General features: G+C 44.3%; 2 protein-coding genes across 2 annotated transcripts in view; one reads left to right on the plus strand and one right to left on the minus strand.

The window, feature by feature from the left end:
- Nucleotides 1–104: 104 nt before the first annotated feature.
- On the minus strand, nucleotides 105–5,563 carry taf5l (TAF5-like RNA polymerase II, p300/CBP-associated factor (PCAF)-associated factor). Its single transcript, XM_056280883.1, has 5 exons — nucleotides 5,442–5,563; nucleotides 4,734–4,875; nucleotides 4,279–4,383; nucleotides 3,024–3,787; nucleotides 105–902 (listed from the first exon to the last, which is right to left on the minus strand). The coding sequence occupies exons 2-5, from the start codon at nucleotides 4,870–4,872 to the stop codon at nucleotides 105–107; spliced, it is 1,806 nt and encodes a 601-aa protein (XP_056136858.1). The 5' UTR covers nucleotides 4,873–4,875; nucleotides 5,442–5,563.
- Nucleotides 5,564–7,217: 1,654 nt separating this feature from the next.
- The window catches only part of nup133 (nucleoporin 133), a 67,815-nt gene continuing 60,257 nt past the window's right edge, over nucleotides 7,218–14,775 (plus strand). Inside the window, exons 1-4 of the mRNA XM_056280306.1 lie at nucleotides 7,218–7,424; nucleotides 8,394–8,509; nucleotides 10,759–10,862; nucleotides 13,955–14,188. Of these exons, the coding sequence (XP_056136281.1) occupies nucleotides 7,300–7,424; nucleotides 8,394–8,509; nucleotides 10,759–10,862; nucleotides 13,955–14,188 (579 nt within the window). The 5' untranslated portion in view covers nucleotides 7,218–7,299. The remainder of the gene's footprint in view (nucleotides 7,425–8,393; nucleotides 8,510–10,758; nucleotides 10,863–13,954; nucleotides 14,189–14,775) is intronic.

Below are 14,775 nucleotides of genomic sequence, written 5' to 3' on the forward strand. Positions count from 1 at the left end.
TACAGGATAGGGGTTCCTCGAGGATTGGGTTGGGAAACGCTGATTTAGGAAAAAAACTGACCACACACACACACACACATACACGCGAAACAAAAAAGTCATGGCTACTGCTCCGTTTTCTCCTGTGCAGTTCCGGCTACCAGGAGCAGATTGCAAGCCATAAACTGGACGTTCAGGACATTACTAGTGCTACCAGTGTATTGCCCCACAAGTTCGCTAGAAGACCCGTCCGTGGGCGTCCCACCATGAGAGCTGCGGATGTCCCACACCCTGACCGAGTTGTCTATGGAAGACGAAGCAACCAGGCTGCTGTCCGGACTGAAAGAAAGGCTGGTGACGCTGTCTGTGTGTCCCCTCAGGTCTTTGAACAAACTCCCTGATGCTAGGTCCCACAGCTTGATCCTCTGGTCCTCCCCAGCTGATGCCAGGTACTTCCCGTTTGGGGAGAAGGCCAGCGACAACACAGGGCCACGGTGACCTGTGAACAGGCGCACTGATGCCCCCTGCTGGGTGCTCCACAGGCGGACAGTCTTGTCTGTGGAGCCAGTGGCCAGGTAGTTGGAGTTTGGGTGGAACTTGACGCAATCCACATCAGCAAGGTGCCCAGCATAGAGCCGCAGGGGGTACGTCCGCGAGAAAGTCCAGAGACGGGCGGTGCGATCATGTGAGCCGCTGGCAAAGTAAAGGCTGCAGGGGCTGACATCTATGTCCCACACTGGGTAGGCGTGGCCCTGGTACAGAGCTGTGTTGGTGAAGCTGCCCAAGTCCCAGTACCGGATGGAGGTGTCTTCTGAACAGGAGAGCAGACCTGAGCTGTCTGTCAGGAATGTGGTGCGAAACACTGGGCCACTGTGGCCCCTCAGTGTCTTGATCTCACTGCCAGAGGTGTCCTCCTCATCCGCCTGAATAGAAATTACATGACAAAGAAGACAAAGAAAAGTAGAAATCTTGTCATTTTACCACTGATAATTTCATAGCTCTGCCTCAATATCTAATGTAGATTAACAGAAAAAAAAATCAGATGACCATTTAAAGTGAGTCCTTAATATTCATTTTTAAAAAATATTTTTTTACACTTTTTATCCCTTGCATAATCAAACAAATATTCAAATCACATACTTTTTCCTTGACAGCTATATCAGGGAGAGAAACGATACGGTTTTACATCACATGTAGAAGAATAAGGTAGCAGGAAGCTTTAAAAAGCATGCAAGGTTTTTGCACCTAGAAAGCAGGAGATACAGCAGGACAAGCCCATACCAGGCCTTTACCTACAGATACAACATCAGTAAGTAAAACTTAGGTTCAACCACGATTTTTGCTCGATTGTGGGGAAGGTGCTGACAACAGTAGGGGTGACTGTTCAAATGGATCTGTAGCAACTGGACAACTCAATTGCAATGCAATTACCAGAATCACCATAGGTGTGAGCAAATTAGACAAAAAGGAAAATCTTTAGGAATGTAGTTTTGGTGATCACGCAGTATGTTTAAATGCAAACCAGTGCCAGAATTATTGAAATTAATTAGTTCAAGGAAATATTCTGATTCAATGAACAGATGTGGTTTGAACTAATGCCTTCTCTCTAGTACATGGATTCTTTCAAACATTGATTTAACTGTCAGCTCCTTCATTACGTAATGTTTCCGTCGGTGCCCAATTGTGGCAGAAGAATCCTCAAGCAAGCATGTTAGATGATTTTTTTCACACCGGTTTTTGTATTTTATTATTCTTTTTACTATAATAGAAACCATAACTTGGGAGTTCCTATTTGCCATCCAACTTAAGAGTTAGCTGTTAGCTGGCTTAGTTGTTTTCGTATTTGTAATAATATAATGACGGATTTCATTTATATAGCGCTTTATCTTGATACCCAAAGTGCTTCATGGTTAAGACAGGAAACTCACGTCAACCACCACCAATGTATAGCACCCAGCTGCATGATGCACGGCAGCCATTTTACAACAGAATGCTCAGCTTGAGGTGGAGAGGGAGGAAATCACTGCGCCAGTTACAATGGGGGATGATTAGGTGACCAGGTGGAGAGAGCCAGGTTGGGAATTTTTGACCGGACACCAGGGAACACCCTGCTCTTTGCGATAAGTGCCATGGGATCTTAAATTACCACAGTGAGCCACAGACCTTGGTTTAAAGTCTCATCCTAAGGATGGTTCTATTGTACAAACAACATCTGGTTCATTTTTACATCTGGTGACCTTTCACACGCACAACTTCATGTCAAAAGACCCAATTGACAGTTATACGTGCACCAATAAAGGTTATCCTTAGTCTGATTTTGACCTGACTCAAACAAAGACAATTAGGTGATAGTGTCACATTTTCTAAATATGGAGTATTGCATTTATTGGTTTATGATCAAAGTATTAGCGTGACTGTAAAACTAGACGATCTTTCAGAGATTGGGTCAGGCCTCTCTTTCATTAAGAATAATTTCAAAATGGTAAGCCTCTCCAAAAAGTGGTCCATTCACATCTTTTAAGATTGTCCAAGGAGGCTAGTAAGGGGACACGTGACAAAGTGGGACTGTTAACACCAATGGTGACGGTAATAACTGGCAGTTAGTTTTATAGAGGAAGCAGTTACATAGAACATGTCACATGACACAGGTGCAGTGTGCAACATGCAAGCAAATGTCAATTGCTGTCAAGGCTGTGTGACTACGTTGCTCCTTTGGATCAACCTCCAAAGCTGTATTTGGACTAGTTTTTGAAGTTGGTCAGCCAGATCCAGTTCACGAGAATTGTCTGGCCTGCAAGGCTAATGTGTAAGTAGATCAAACAAGAACATCCAAATTCAATGAACAGGTGCAGAAAAGACTTAACATGTATTTTAAAAAATAACTGAGTGAGCATATTATAATTTACCTACAGTTTTTAGAGACAAAATTCTTTAGTGGATCAAAATCTTGGTCCTTCAAACACCCCACTGATAAATTACATGCAGTGTGTAGATTCTATATTTTGATGAGACAACCTGGAAAAATCCATCCCGTCCCTCCTCACCTCCTCTTCTAGGACATCACAGGCCAGATGGATGTGAGACACATCAGCCTGGTGCGGTTTGGCCTTCAGTTTCCTGGCTCTCAGACTCCAGAGCTTCACAGCCGAGCTGTCGAATCCAGCCGCGAGCAGCCGGCTGTCTGCCGACACTTCTGCCGTATTCAAGAGCTGCTCTGTGTGATGGAAGGCATAGAAGCACACGGTGGTGAGCGAGGGGGGACCTTCCCGGACTTTCTTGATGCAGTCTTGCAGAGCCTCCAGGGCTGCCTCACTCTGTGGAATCCCCACGCCAACCTCTACACCATCCCTACCCTCTACCCCATCTACCCCTGCCCAGGAGGAAGATGTGGAGTTGGGGGCTGTAGTTGGGCCACTGGCAGCCCCATAGAGCTGGTAGTCGGTGCGCCTGGAAGCAGTAACCTCCACCTGCACATGGGTGCTGAGTGCTCTGCAGAGGGCACTGTTGTCCTCACTTTGCAGGTAGCGCAGCAGGTAGTTATAGGCCGGCTCCGTCAGATGCACCACATACTTGTGTTGCAGAAGAGCGTTGAGCTTAGGGTTGGCGATTACATCCTGAGCTGTGAGAACATGGCGGAGCTGCTCGACAGTCACCCGCTGTTCTCCGTCCTGGAGAAAATCCTCATGGAAACGGGTGTAGAAGCCATCTACTGCCCCCTTTAGGCCCCAGCGTACCATATCCAAATGGATGTACACAAAGAGAGGGTAGAGGATACTGCTCACCTCCTTGGCCCAGGGGACCTCTGTTTCTAATGAGGGAAATGTTGAAAGTTATTCAGTAGGTTGCACTGAAGAAAAGGTAACCTGTAAAAAGTACATCTAGGCCATGTGCAGTATCCACTAAAGGCAAAATGCTTGTTATCAAGTGGATATTTAAAATGCCTCATTGAACCATACATTGACAAACTCTGCATGATGGCTCTGTTGGGCCTGGAACTACCTAACTTGGTATGTTAGCGCAATGTTCCAACCAATGAGCTATAACAGGAATGGGACCTCTAACTTTAGTTGAGTTAGTGTTAATTCCATCCACTGAGCTATACAAGGAATAGAACTATAATCACAGCAGTTTTTTGCTATGCTCTATGCCAGGGGTGGCTAACCATGTGCCATGGAGAGCCACCGCTGCGCTACGCAATGAGCTTCAAAGAATCACAATTATCTGTGAGGTTACACAATCATATTCATTCAGCTATCCAGGGAATTCAATTACACTTCAAGAAGAATGTAGCTCATGTACCTGAAAGAAAGTTGCGCAGTCTGGAGTACTGTACATCATACTGTCCAGGGTCAGCTTGGCAAGGTGCAGCTGAGACAATGTTGGCACACCCAGACTCTGTCTGCACTACTCAAAGAAAGAAAGAATGAAAGAGAAAACAAGCGAGAGAGAGAACGAGAGGGAGAGAGACACTAGTCAGATGATGCACAATGTGTAAATACTGCAACACTGATTCACATAAATTATTGATTTAAAGAGAACATTCTCTGGCATTGTGTTCAGTAGCTCCTTCTCCACTTTAGACCAAATCTGGTTCCCAATAATTCCCCCAAGGCATAACCTCAAGGTCATTAAGGCCTATGACAAAAAGAAGGCTTGTGCAGATGAATTAAGATACCCTTGGTAAGAGATACTCATTCTCTATCACATAACATTTCCAGAGATAATCGTGGAGGCTACTGTTTTCATCTCCTTACCTGTGAGGTTGGCAGCCATCTCTTCAGCTGACTGAAAGAGCTTGGCCCCTTTCAGGGAACCTTCTGTGTCCACATACTGCCTGCGTTTCAGGTACTGAGCCACGGCATACTGGATCTGCTCAGTGCGTACCCGCTTCATGGTCTATGAAGCCAGAATAACATAATCAAACAGCTGAGATGACGCAAAAACTTTATGAGACAACTTCATCGAGCTAACGACAGTAGCAGCAGCAGCAGCAGCTTGTCAGGCCCAATTGCTTACATTTTACTTCCTAATCTCTTAATTCAAAACAAGCCCCTGCGGTAAAGATGACTATTTACAGGACAAGAGAGGCGTTACGCCTACGCTATGCTCCACTGCCTCAACGTCCCAGTCGCTGTGCTAGCCTTCAAAGAAACTGACACCGCACACCCAGTGGCTAGAGCTAATTAGCCGGCTATACTTGACAGTCTAATTTAGTCAGCTAATGTCGCCTCGCTAAAGTATAGACACGGGAAACGCTTTTAGCCGCTTATTTGGAACACATGCTGTCAAGATCACTTGTAACCAGCTCGTAAATACATCTCATGCTGTCAGGTTTTCACATTAATCGGAAGGATGCTTGCTAGCTGGTTAGTGGAACACGGGCCCTACCATTCTAAACTTTTAGCGGGATTAGCGGCAGGGTCCATTTTTTCCGCAAACGCGAACTGAGAATCGTTGCTCACCGCATATCGTCCTCGGCCCTTTGACTGTCAGCCACTGCAGGCAAAGATGGTCGTTTGGTGCGAATTGGCTGCAATCTAACTCTACAACGCAGAGTTCATCGTGCTTTTGCACCCCATGTTCCCCACTCCGTCAGACCGAGGAGCTACCGAGTCGCTTTCATTTGGATGTGTAGGTCCATCGGTGATCGACTACCTTTGCCTGGATAGTTTTCATCGCTTGACTGTCGTCCGGGGACAATTTCAGCCAACAGTATTCAAAAATGTCGCCTGAATAATAAAAAAAAACAAGTTCTCTGTTTTACTTAGAAGATTGGAGAATTTATGTGCGGTTTGGAATTTGAAGCTAAATGTAGAATCGTTAATTGTCCCACGGTCATGTAATGACGCTCTCATACATATGATTCAATGGTGACACCTAGTGGTATGTGAACGGTACCCCACCCGTAGTACCCACCGCAGTTATAATGGATACACGCATGCAGGAATGGGCAACATGGTCCAGAAAGGGCCGGTGTGGGTGCAGTTCTTTGTTCCGGCCAAACAGTTACACACCTGAGTCTACAAATCAAGGTCCTTAGCAAAGACTATTGGTTGACTAATAGAATCAGGTGTGTAACTGCTTGGTTGGAGCAATACTATCGGTTGACTAATAGAATCAGGTGTGTAACTGCTTGGTTGGAACAAGACTATCCATCCATTATCCAAGCCGCTTATCCGAATTCGGGTCGCGGGATGCTGGAGCCTATCCCAGCTGTCATTGGGCGGCAAGCGGGGAGACACCATGGACAGGCCGCCAGTCCATCACAGGGCACATTACATTCACACCCAGGGACAATTTAATAAGGCCGATTCACTTGCCCTATATGTCTTTGGACTGTGGGAGGAAATCGGAGCACCCGGAGGAAACCCACACAGACACGGGGAGAACATGCAAACTCCACACAGAGGATGACCTGGGATGAACAAGGCTATTATTTGACTAATAGAATCAGGTGCGTAACTGCTTGGTTGGACCAAAGACCTACACCGGCCCTTTCTGGATCATGTTGCCCATCCCTGCATACATGTAATCAATTAGTATTAATTGCCTGTTCATTTTGTGAGTTGGTCCCTTCATCGCCCTCTACTGTTACATTGCTTCGATTCTTTTTTAGAGGATGTCAAGGGACTTTTCGTTGCCAGTCTGGGAGCTTGCACGTTATCTCCCATGGGTTTACACTCAAGCTGCGGTATATCCTTCGCCGTTTGGCGATGGTCAATCTGTGAGTGCACATTTATCCAAAGGAGTTGAATCGAGTGCAACTGGACTTGGTATATATCCGTGAAGACGTTTCGCCTCTCATCCAAGAGGCTTCCTCAGTTCGTGCCTTTCCGATTAGACCAAGCTAGTCTGACTGGCTGGTGATGAGACAGAATTTATCCTTTGAGTCGTTGTCAGAGCTATTGTGGCAAGTCCAGTTGCACTTGATTCAACTCCTTTGGATAACCATGACCTGGATGCATGAGAACATTCACAGACATGTGAGTGCACATTCACTTTGACTGGGAGTCTATTGGATTAACATGCTTAAAATATTTATAACACATAACTGAAAGATCCTCTTATACATTTGTTTAGTAATCAGTTGAACCCATATGAACTGTCTGGAGTCCGAAGAGGTCACTTGGACGAGGGTGCGCGCGCGCGTGGGGGGTGAAACGTATATTTTCCGCGACCGATGATGACGTATTTTTCGAGCGACTGAATTTTCATGTTTGTACCGCGCGCTGTTCGACGATCGGTGTTGAGGAGCGGCGGTGTATTTTAAATTCATCTGAGGGATTTTGTGGGTAATAAACATTACGGGGCAACGCAAATATGTTTACTCCCCGTGTCACCCGTAATTCCGGTCGACGGCAGTCGTCCAGAGCGGCCGGTAGGAAGAGCCTCGGCGGCACACCGACAGGTCTATTCTCCCCGCGTCGGACGTCTCTATCAGCGAGGTAAACTCATCTTTCCCCATAACGTCATTTTATTATGTCGAGTGGGTATGTTTGCCCATTCATCTGTCCCCAGTGGTTTCAAACTATCGGTCGCGACCCCACTGGATGTGACCCAATAAACGTATTTGGAGACCATGCACTCATTTCAATAAACTGAAAAGCATTTATTATACGTGTTGAGTTAGCGAAATAAATGCAATAACTCACTTGATAATTAGTATGCCATGACTACACACTGTGAAGTGAGATGTTGCACGGATGAACCATTTACAGAAGGTTGTTTATTGTCTCGCTTTTTGTGAGGTAATGAGAACTTATTGGTTATTTTTCAACACAAAATGTTTGTATGGTCCGGGGCCAGGAAGTGTCGGCATTGGTGGGTCAAGGCCAGCTCCGTATGTGACCGCAACCTTTCATAACACTCTTGTTATGCTGAGATTTGGCTAATATCAGCATACTATTGAATTTATCAATGAATAAATCAAAACGCTATTTTATGCCTGTTTTCAGTCAGCTAAAACATCAATAAAAGTATGCTCATGTTACCCAAGCCACGGTCTTTGTAGTCCTGCTGGTTGGATAGAATGTTTGAAACAAATGTTCAAATCCAGTATTTTGACAGCCTGTGCAGTTGAGTTCAAAATCTGTCTACTGCACTTCTTTGCAGTATGGGCTGTTAAAATATTAGATTTCCACATTTGTTTAACCCTGGTTAAACATTTTACGCCATCGGTTGGATTGCAAAGACCTTGGCCTGGGGCTCATGAGCATACCGTCAAAGATGCTATAGCTGATTGAAAACAAGGTTAAAAATAGCCTTTTGATTTATTTCTAATAGCCACCTATTGTAAACGTATGTGACCGAATTTTGAAGAGCTGAGTTTACATATGGGCTAGGTCATGGCATAAAAAAAGTTTAGGAACCCTTATCTGAATAAAGTATAACATGACCATCTGTCTTTTTAACAGGTCAACCCCCACACGTGTGCAGAGCCTCACAGCAACAGAATCGGTCAACTTCAATGTCCAAACTTTCGGCTCGTCCCTACCGGTCAAAGTCATGGAAGCTTTGACGATGGCTGATGGTAAAGACAACCTTATCCTCAGCAGTGATGTGATAATCTGGCTTCTTTTTGAGTGATTATTTTATTTTTTGAAACCATGATTTCTTGTACATATTCACTGCTTCTCTGGGCTCCGTGTATGATGTTGGCTGCAAGAGAGAACACTGGTGTGGCTAGAAATTAAATTGTAGGTGGGCCAAGAAATTATTGGGTTGGCCCATAGGCTATAGCCAATCATACACACGCTCTCTCTCAAAAGCTTACTAACCGGGGCATCCGGGTAGCGTACAGGTCTATTCAGTTGCCTACCAACATGGGGATGCTGGTTCGAATCTCCGTGTTGCCCCCAGCCTGGCTGGGCGTCCCTACAGACACAATTGCTCGTGTCTGCAGGTGGGAAGCTGGATGTGGGTATGTGTCCAGGTTGCTGCACTACCACATCCTCTGGTCGATCAGGGCGCCTGTTCGGGGGGAGGGGGAACCAGGGGGAATAGCATGATCCTCCCACATGCTACGTCCCCCTGGCAAAACTCCTCAATGTCAGTTGAAAAGAAGCAGCTGGCGACTCCACATGTATCGGAGGAGGCAGGTGGTAGTCTGCAGCCCCTCCCCGGCTTGGCAGAGAGGGTGGAGCAGTGACTGGGAAGGCTCGGAAGAATAGGGTAATTGGCCGGATACAATTTGGGAGAGAAAAAAAAGGGGGGGCTTACTAACCAAGTAGTTTAATGGTTGGATGTACAGTTTTGGGAAAACTTCTGGGCAAAGAATTTATGACTTGTTAAGATATATCTGGGTCAATGGTCTAAGACCAATCAGGATTTTCAAGTTTTTTTTTTTTTTAGAAAAAAATAAGTGCTGTCAAAATTAACAAGTTAATTTTGTAGTTAATTTGAAATATTCAACAAGTTAAAAAAATAATGCAGCTGCGTTTTGTTTACTTCCTGTGGCGGCTGTGTGAGGCGGTGTCACAGGCATATCTCTCCTGTGGGATGGATCCCCGGAAGGGAACAGCGCACACTTCACCAGGGGAATTTCATCTGCCATGGCTTTGCATGAGGAATGACAGTGGAAGATAGTTGCACTGCGGCTTCTGTGCCATATGGGGTTCTGTGATGAACACATTATGAACATCGTGATTTCATGACACTTTAAATTCAACTGACACTTGAACATGGAACACGTTTTTTGTTTGTTACTTACCATTTATATTAGTGCATACAAGAAATTATTCCTTCTGATGCCTTCTAAGCTGATGTCTAATTTCAATGGCCTTGATGGTTTTGAAATTCAACTGGCACTTTAACGTAGGCCTGGGTTTTGTTATTATTTCTGTTAGTGTATATAAGAAATATGCCTTTCAAGCTGACAGTTAGTTCTGATGGCCTTGATGGTTTTATTGGAAATCTGTAGTTCACAGGAGAGAAGTTGTGTTCAAAGTTAAAAAGATGCTATTAAACGATGGTATCTTTAAATATTCTTCCTTTGTGTTGATGCTACATTAATTCAGGGAATTTAAATATTAAAAGTGTCAGTCTTAAGAAAAAGCGATTAATCACAACTACAGCAAATTATACAATTAATTTTTCTTTAATTGATTGACAGCCCTGTGTGTGTGTATGTATGTATGTATGTATATATATATATATATGTGTGTGTGTGTGTGTGTGTGTGTATATAATCTAGGGAAATCAATCCATTCGCAGCCGTAATACTATGCAGTCCTCTCTGCATCTCTGAAATGCGCCTGAAATTGTCTGTTGGTGGCATCACTGGCAGACAATCTGCTTCCTGGCTTGCCAATAGACTGCATTGTGTTATTTGCATCTTCACTTTTTCATGTAGCATTGTTATTCACATTTTCTTGTACAATGCAGCCTGTCAGCAAACCCTTGTGGCTGTATTAAACAAAAACTCCATGAGCATGACAAGATGAGGTCTGACTATGCCAGTAGTACTCTATCAACTCCCATACACATGAGACAAGGAGGGTCGCAAGATGACTACAAGTAGCCTGCTCTTAAGGAAACTGAATTGGCCCTAAACACGTTGAAATCACAGTGATATTCACAATGTTGCCTACTTTTATATCTCCAATAAAGTCATTGTGAATATATCTTCAATAATTGATATATTGCCCAGCACTACTGTCAAGTTTGGCGGGCCAAGGCCAACACATGGCCATGCTGCAGATAGCAAGTGTTTATTAATAGCGCAATGTTTCAGCATCACATTTTTATTGATCACATGCGTATGTTTGTTGGTACCTCTAGCTGATGACCAGATCTCTGTGAAGGTGGACGAAAGCGGCTGGGCATGGATAGTTTGTGGAGTGCGGCTTATTATCTGGAAGATCTGCCAGACTGCAGTGGCCAAGGTACATCCAGCCAGCCAGCGAGTCATGGTTGGATTTATCTTAAATGGTTTGCACAAAGTCACTCAGAGGAAGGGGGTTGTGGGTGTCTTGCAAAAAGTGGTGAAACTTCCTCTTAATTTCAACTGTACATTGACTTTTTCAGCAGACGGCTGTCTGATAGATCACCAGCTGATGTCCATCAACTGTGTCGTTAGTTCATTGCTTATAAAATCCACTTTGTATAGCCAAACACACATACATGCCTTTGTGTTTTCTGCAGTGCTAATAATGCAAAATGTGTCATTATAGGACATCTCGGAGCATCCGGGTAGTGTAACGGTCTATTCCGTTGCCTACCAATACGATCCAAGCATCCCAGTTCAAATCCCCGTGTTACCTCCGGCCTGGTCGGGCATCCCTACAGACACAATTTGCCGTGTCTGTGGGTGGGAAGCCGGATGTGGGTATGTGTCCTGGTCGCTGCACTAACACCTCCTCTGGTTGGTCAGGCCGCCTGTTCAGGGGGGGAGGGGGAACCGGGGGTAATAGCGTGATCTTCCCCGCGCTACGTGCCCCTGGCGAAACTCCTCACTGTCAGGTGAAAAGAAGCGGCTGGTGACTCCACATGTATTGGAGAAGACATGGTAGTCTGCAGCCCTCCCCGGACCGGCAGAGGGAGTGGCGCAGCGACCGGGATGGCTCGGAAGAGTGGGTAATTGGCCGGGTACAATTGGGGAGCAAAAAAAATGACAGGAAATCTCTATCCACTTACTGATGAGCTCTGATAAATTGTATCACTGCAGAAACATCTTGGCATATATTACTGCAGGCACAAGTGAACAGTTCTATGCGAGTTTCATATGTAATCAGAGACATGATAGATTTTATTACTGATTTTACATTTGCGTTTTGAGTCTTTTTTTGTTTTTGCTTATCCTCCATCCCTGTAATGTATAAAAGTGCAGCTCACACTGCTTTATGCTTCAGAGAGGCATTGGGCTATATTCTGCTCTCAATATCATTTCATATTTTCACCAGAAGCATTGATAATGTCTTTGCTGTAGGTGGGCATCAATTCTGAACAGATGCAGAGGAAGCCCTTTACAGATGAGAAAGCCAAAACTTCCACCCAATTTTGTTCTTTTTTTTTCTTTTTTTTTTTAGGTATAGATTTGCTAATATCTTAAATTAGTGGTTAAACCATCCCTGGTCATACAAGCAATATTTGCAAGACCACAATGCACAGGCTATTTTGAAATACGTTTTATGCAGTCTGTCCAGGTTGAATGGGAGGTAGCTATTAGAATTCTGGCCCCACTCAAATTGGTTGTGTTATAATTGGGGTGAGAAGCTAATTGTGTTTAGGTGACTGAGTTTAAACCAAGTAGAAAATTTACACCTCAGGTTTCTAATTACTGGTTCTATTCTTTAATTGCCCTTCAGTCAATGGTCCTATTAGAGGCTGTTTGTACCTGGCATTAACATGCATCTTGGGTGATCTGATCACAAGTGGACAGTTTTAAGTACATCCGTTCACACCTGGCATTAGAATGCATCTCAAGTGACCACTTGTGATCGAATCTCACTTCCCTGTTCTATATGCAGATAAACACATACATCACTGTGGTGGCGGTGGTGGTGTGTGGGGGGGGTTGGCCTCGGCTGCAAGTAGACAGAGGGAGCATAGCTCATGGCAGTGCCCCAGCCAGTGCGAGTGAATGAATGAAGACATCATTAAATAAAGCCTGTGTTAATCGCCTAAAACCGTGAGAAAAAAGGAGTCCAAGTAACGGGCATTCAACAAAATGAAACAGCCATGCTCACTCGAGCCTCATTTTAATATGCCGTCAGTATGACACATTTCACATCTGTAAGTTATTGCTGTCAAATTATGTTGTCATACAAAATTTGAAGTGCTCTTAAAGAAATTAAATGAATCATCCCATGTCCTAACTGCAATTCTTTTATTTCCATTCAACTTTGTTGTGAAGCACAACAGGTTTTTAAAAAGTGCTGTGTAAATAACCCTTATTATTCTGATGATGATGTAGATCTGTCTGAAAGCCTTCAGACCCCTAACCTGATAGATTGCATTTAAGAAATAGTCTATTGTGAGTAAATAGTTTCACATGGTTACATGGTATGGATGCAGCAAATGCATGTCCCGCCAGATAGAGACAAATAATCTGATGAGGAAAATTAACTGAGTGAATCAGGAACGCCAGGCTGTGATTGTTTGCCTTCTTTCATTTTGTGCTCAAAATACACAGCAAAAGTTGGAAACTCATTCTTAAAACTTGTGTGGGGAAAATGTAAATGTGTGAACACTAGAGTTTGTAATTCTCAACCCGAACCCTGTCAGGCTCAACCCGATCACGTCGGTTCAGGCTCAGATTATTTAATTATTCCAGCGGGTTTGAGAGGGTGGATAAATGAACCTGAAGTTGAACTTGAATGTGCAAGCAGGCAGGGGCTCTTCCACACACAGTTGTGGGTCTGATGTGTGTCAGAAATTATGGCCGAGGTAAACAAAAACGAACCCTAAACTAAACCCAGAGGAGGCTTTGGCAGCCGCTTAGTCATCCTCTGACTAGGCGATCCTTCAGTATGGCCTTGGACACGTGCGTTTACACTTCAAATGCAATGTGGACGAATGTGTCCCAGGCCACCTCAGAATGTGCCCTGAGGGATCAGATCTCAAGATGCCTGGAGGATGCATTGGGTGCATTCACACCTGTACTTGGAACTGCCCACTTGTGATTGGATCAACCAAGGCGCATGTTAATGCCAGGTGTAAACATCACCTTACAGTCTCCATTGGAGGAGATTGTTCATTAAAGAAGTACTCAAACCTCAGCCCCTTCGTTGGGGAAGGTGTCGTTAAAATCAGCGTCACTCTTCTCAATGTAGGCTAAACAAGCTCATGGTGGACCATTGAGTTACCTTAGGCAGGTCTCTATCACAGTGACCTCACAGCTCCTCCTTCCCTCTCACTCTACTCCACTTTTTTTTTTCATTTTTGAAAATGTTCAGTAAGTGGGTTCAGACTGAGAACTGTTTGTTTAATTATTGGATATGACAACTCATGGTGAGCCCTCTCTGTGCCCGAAAAGCTTTCCGTCTGCAAAGAGCTGCAGCTGCCCCATAGTAAGTACGTCTACACCGCAGACCTCATCGCCATCTCCTCCCCCGGCCCGCTGGAGACAGCTCCTGTCCAGTCCATCTCTGTCCTGGCCGTGGCATCGGAAGGAATGGCCCGGTTCTGGCTGAACCTTTCCCATGAGGGCAATTACTACGAGACTGACCTCGACGTGGGAGACGTCTGCAACTATGTCGTTGCTGTCCGAGTAAGTGGAAGCAAAGGCTCTTAATTCTCTTAATATGCTAATTTCTTAAGGTTTCATTTGCTAGGCATTCATTTTGTATTTCATGGTTTCCAAATCCGTTTTTTTTTTTCACGATCAGACTTTTCTTTAATTGGTTTACATAAAGTCACTCAGGAAGTGTGTTGTGTGTATCTTGTAAAGACAAGATACCTTTCTTTCAATTTAAACAGTATATTTGCTATTCCAACAGGAGACTGTTTGATTAGGGCCCTGTGAAATTCATTTTAAATTTTCCCAAATTTTGTTTTATATGTTTACCGTTTTCAGGTTTCTTGGTTTTATGGGGGTTTTTTTAACTGATTTTTTTTTTTCCATTTTTACTGCAAGAAAGTTTGTGTAATCAACTACAATGATAAAAACAAAAGCAAAGTGGCCGTGTCTTAGGTTTATTTTGTCTCTTGCAAGGCTGATCGCTTTTACATGTTTTTCTCTATCCTATACAACAAACCCAAGTGTGTTAACTGATGTGAATACACACACTCGCGTGCACAAAGACACAGAGGCGTGACAGCGCTTCTGCAAGGGAGAATGATGTGTGGTCAGATTAC

The sequence above is a fragment of the Lampris incognitus genome, chromosome 5 (assembly GCF_029633865.1).
Source record: "Lampris incognitus isolate fLamInc1 chromosome 5, fLamInc1.hap2, whole genome shotgun sequence".
NCBI lineage: Eukaryota > Metazoa > Chordata > Actinopteri > Lampriformes > Lampridae > Lampris > Lampris incognitus.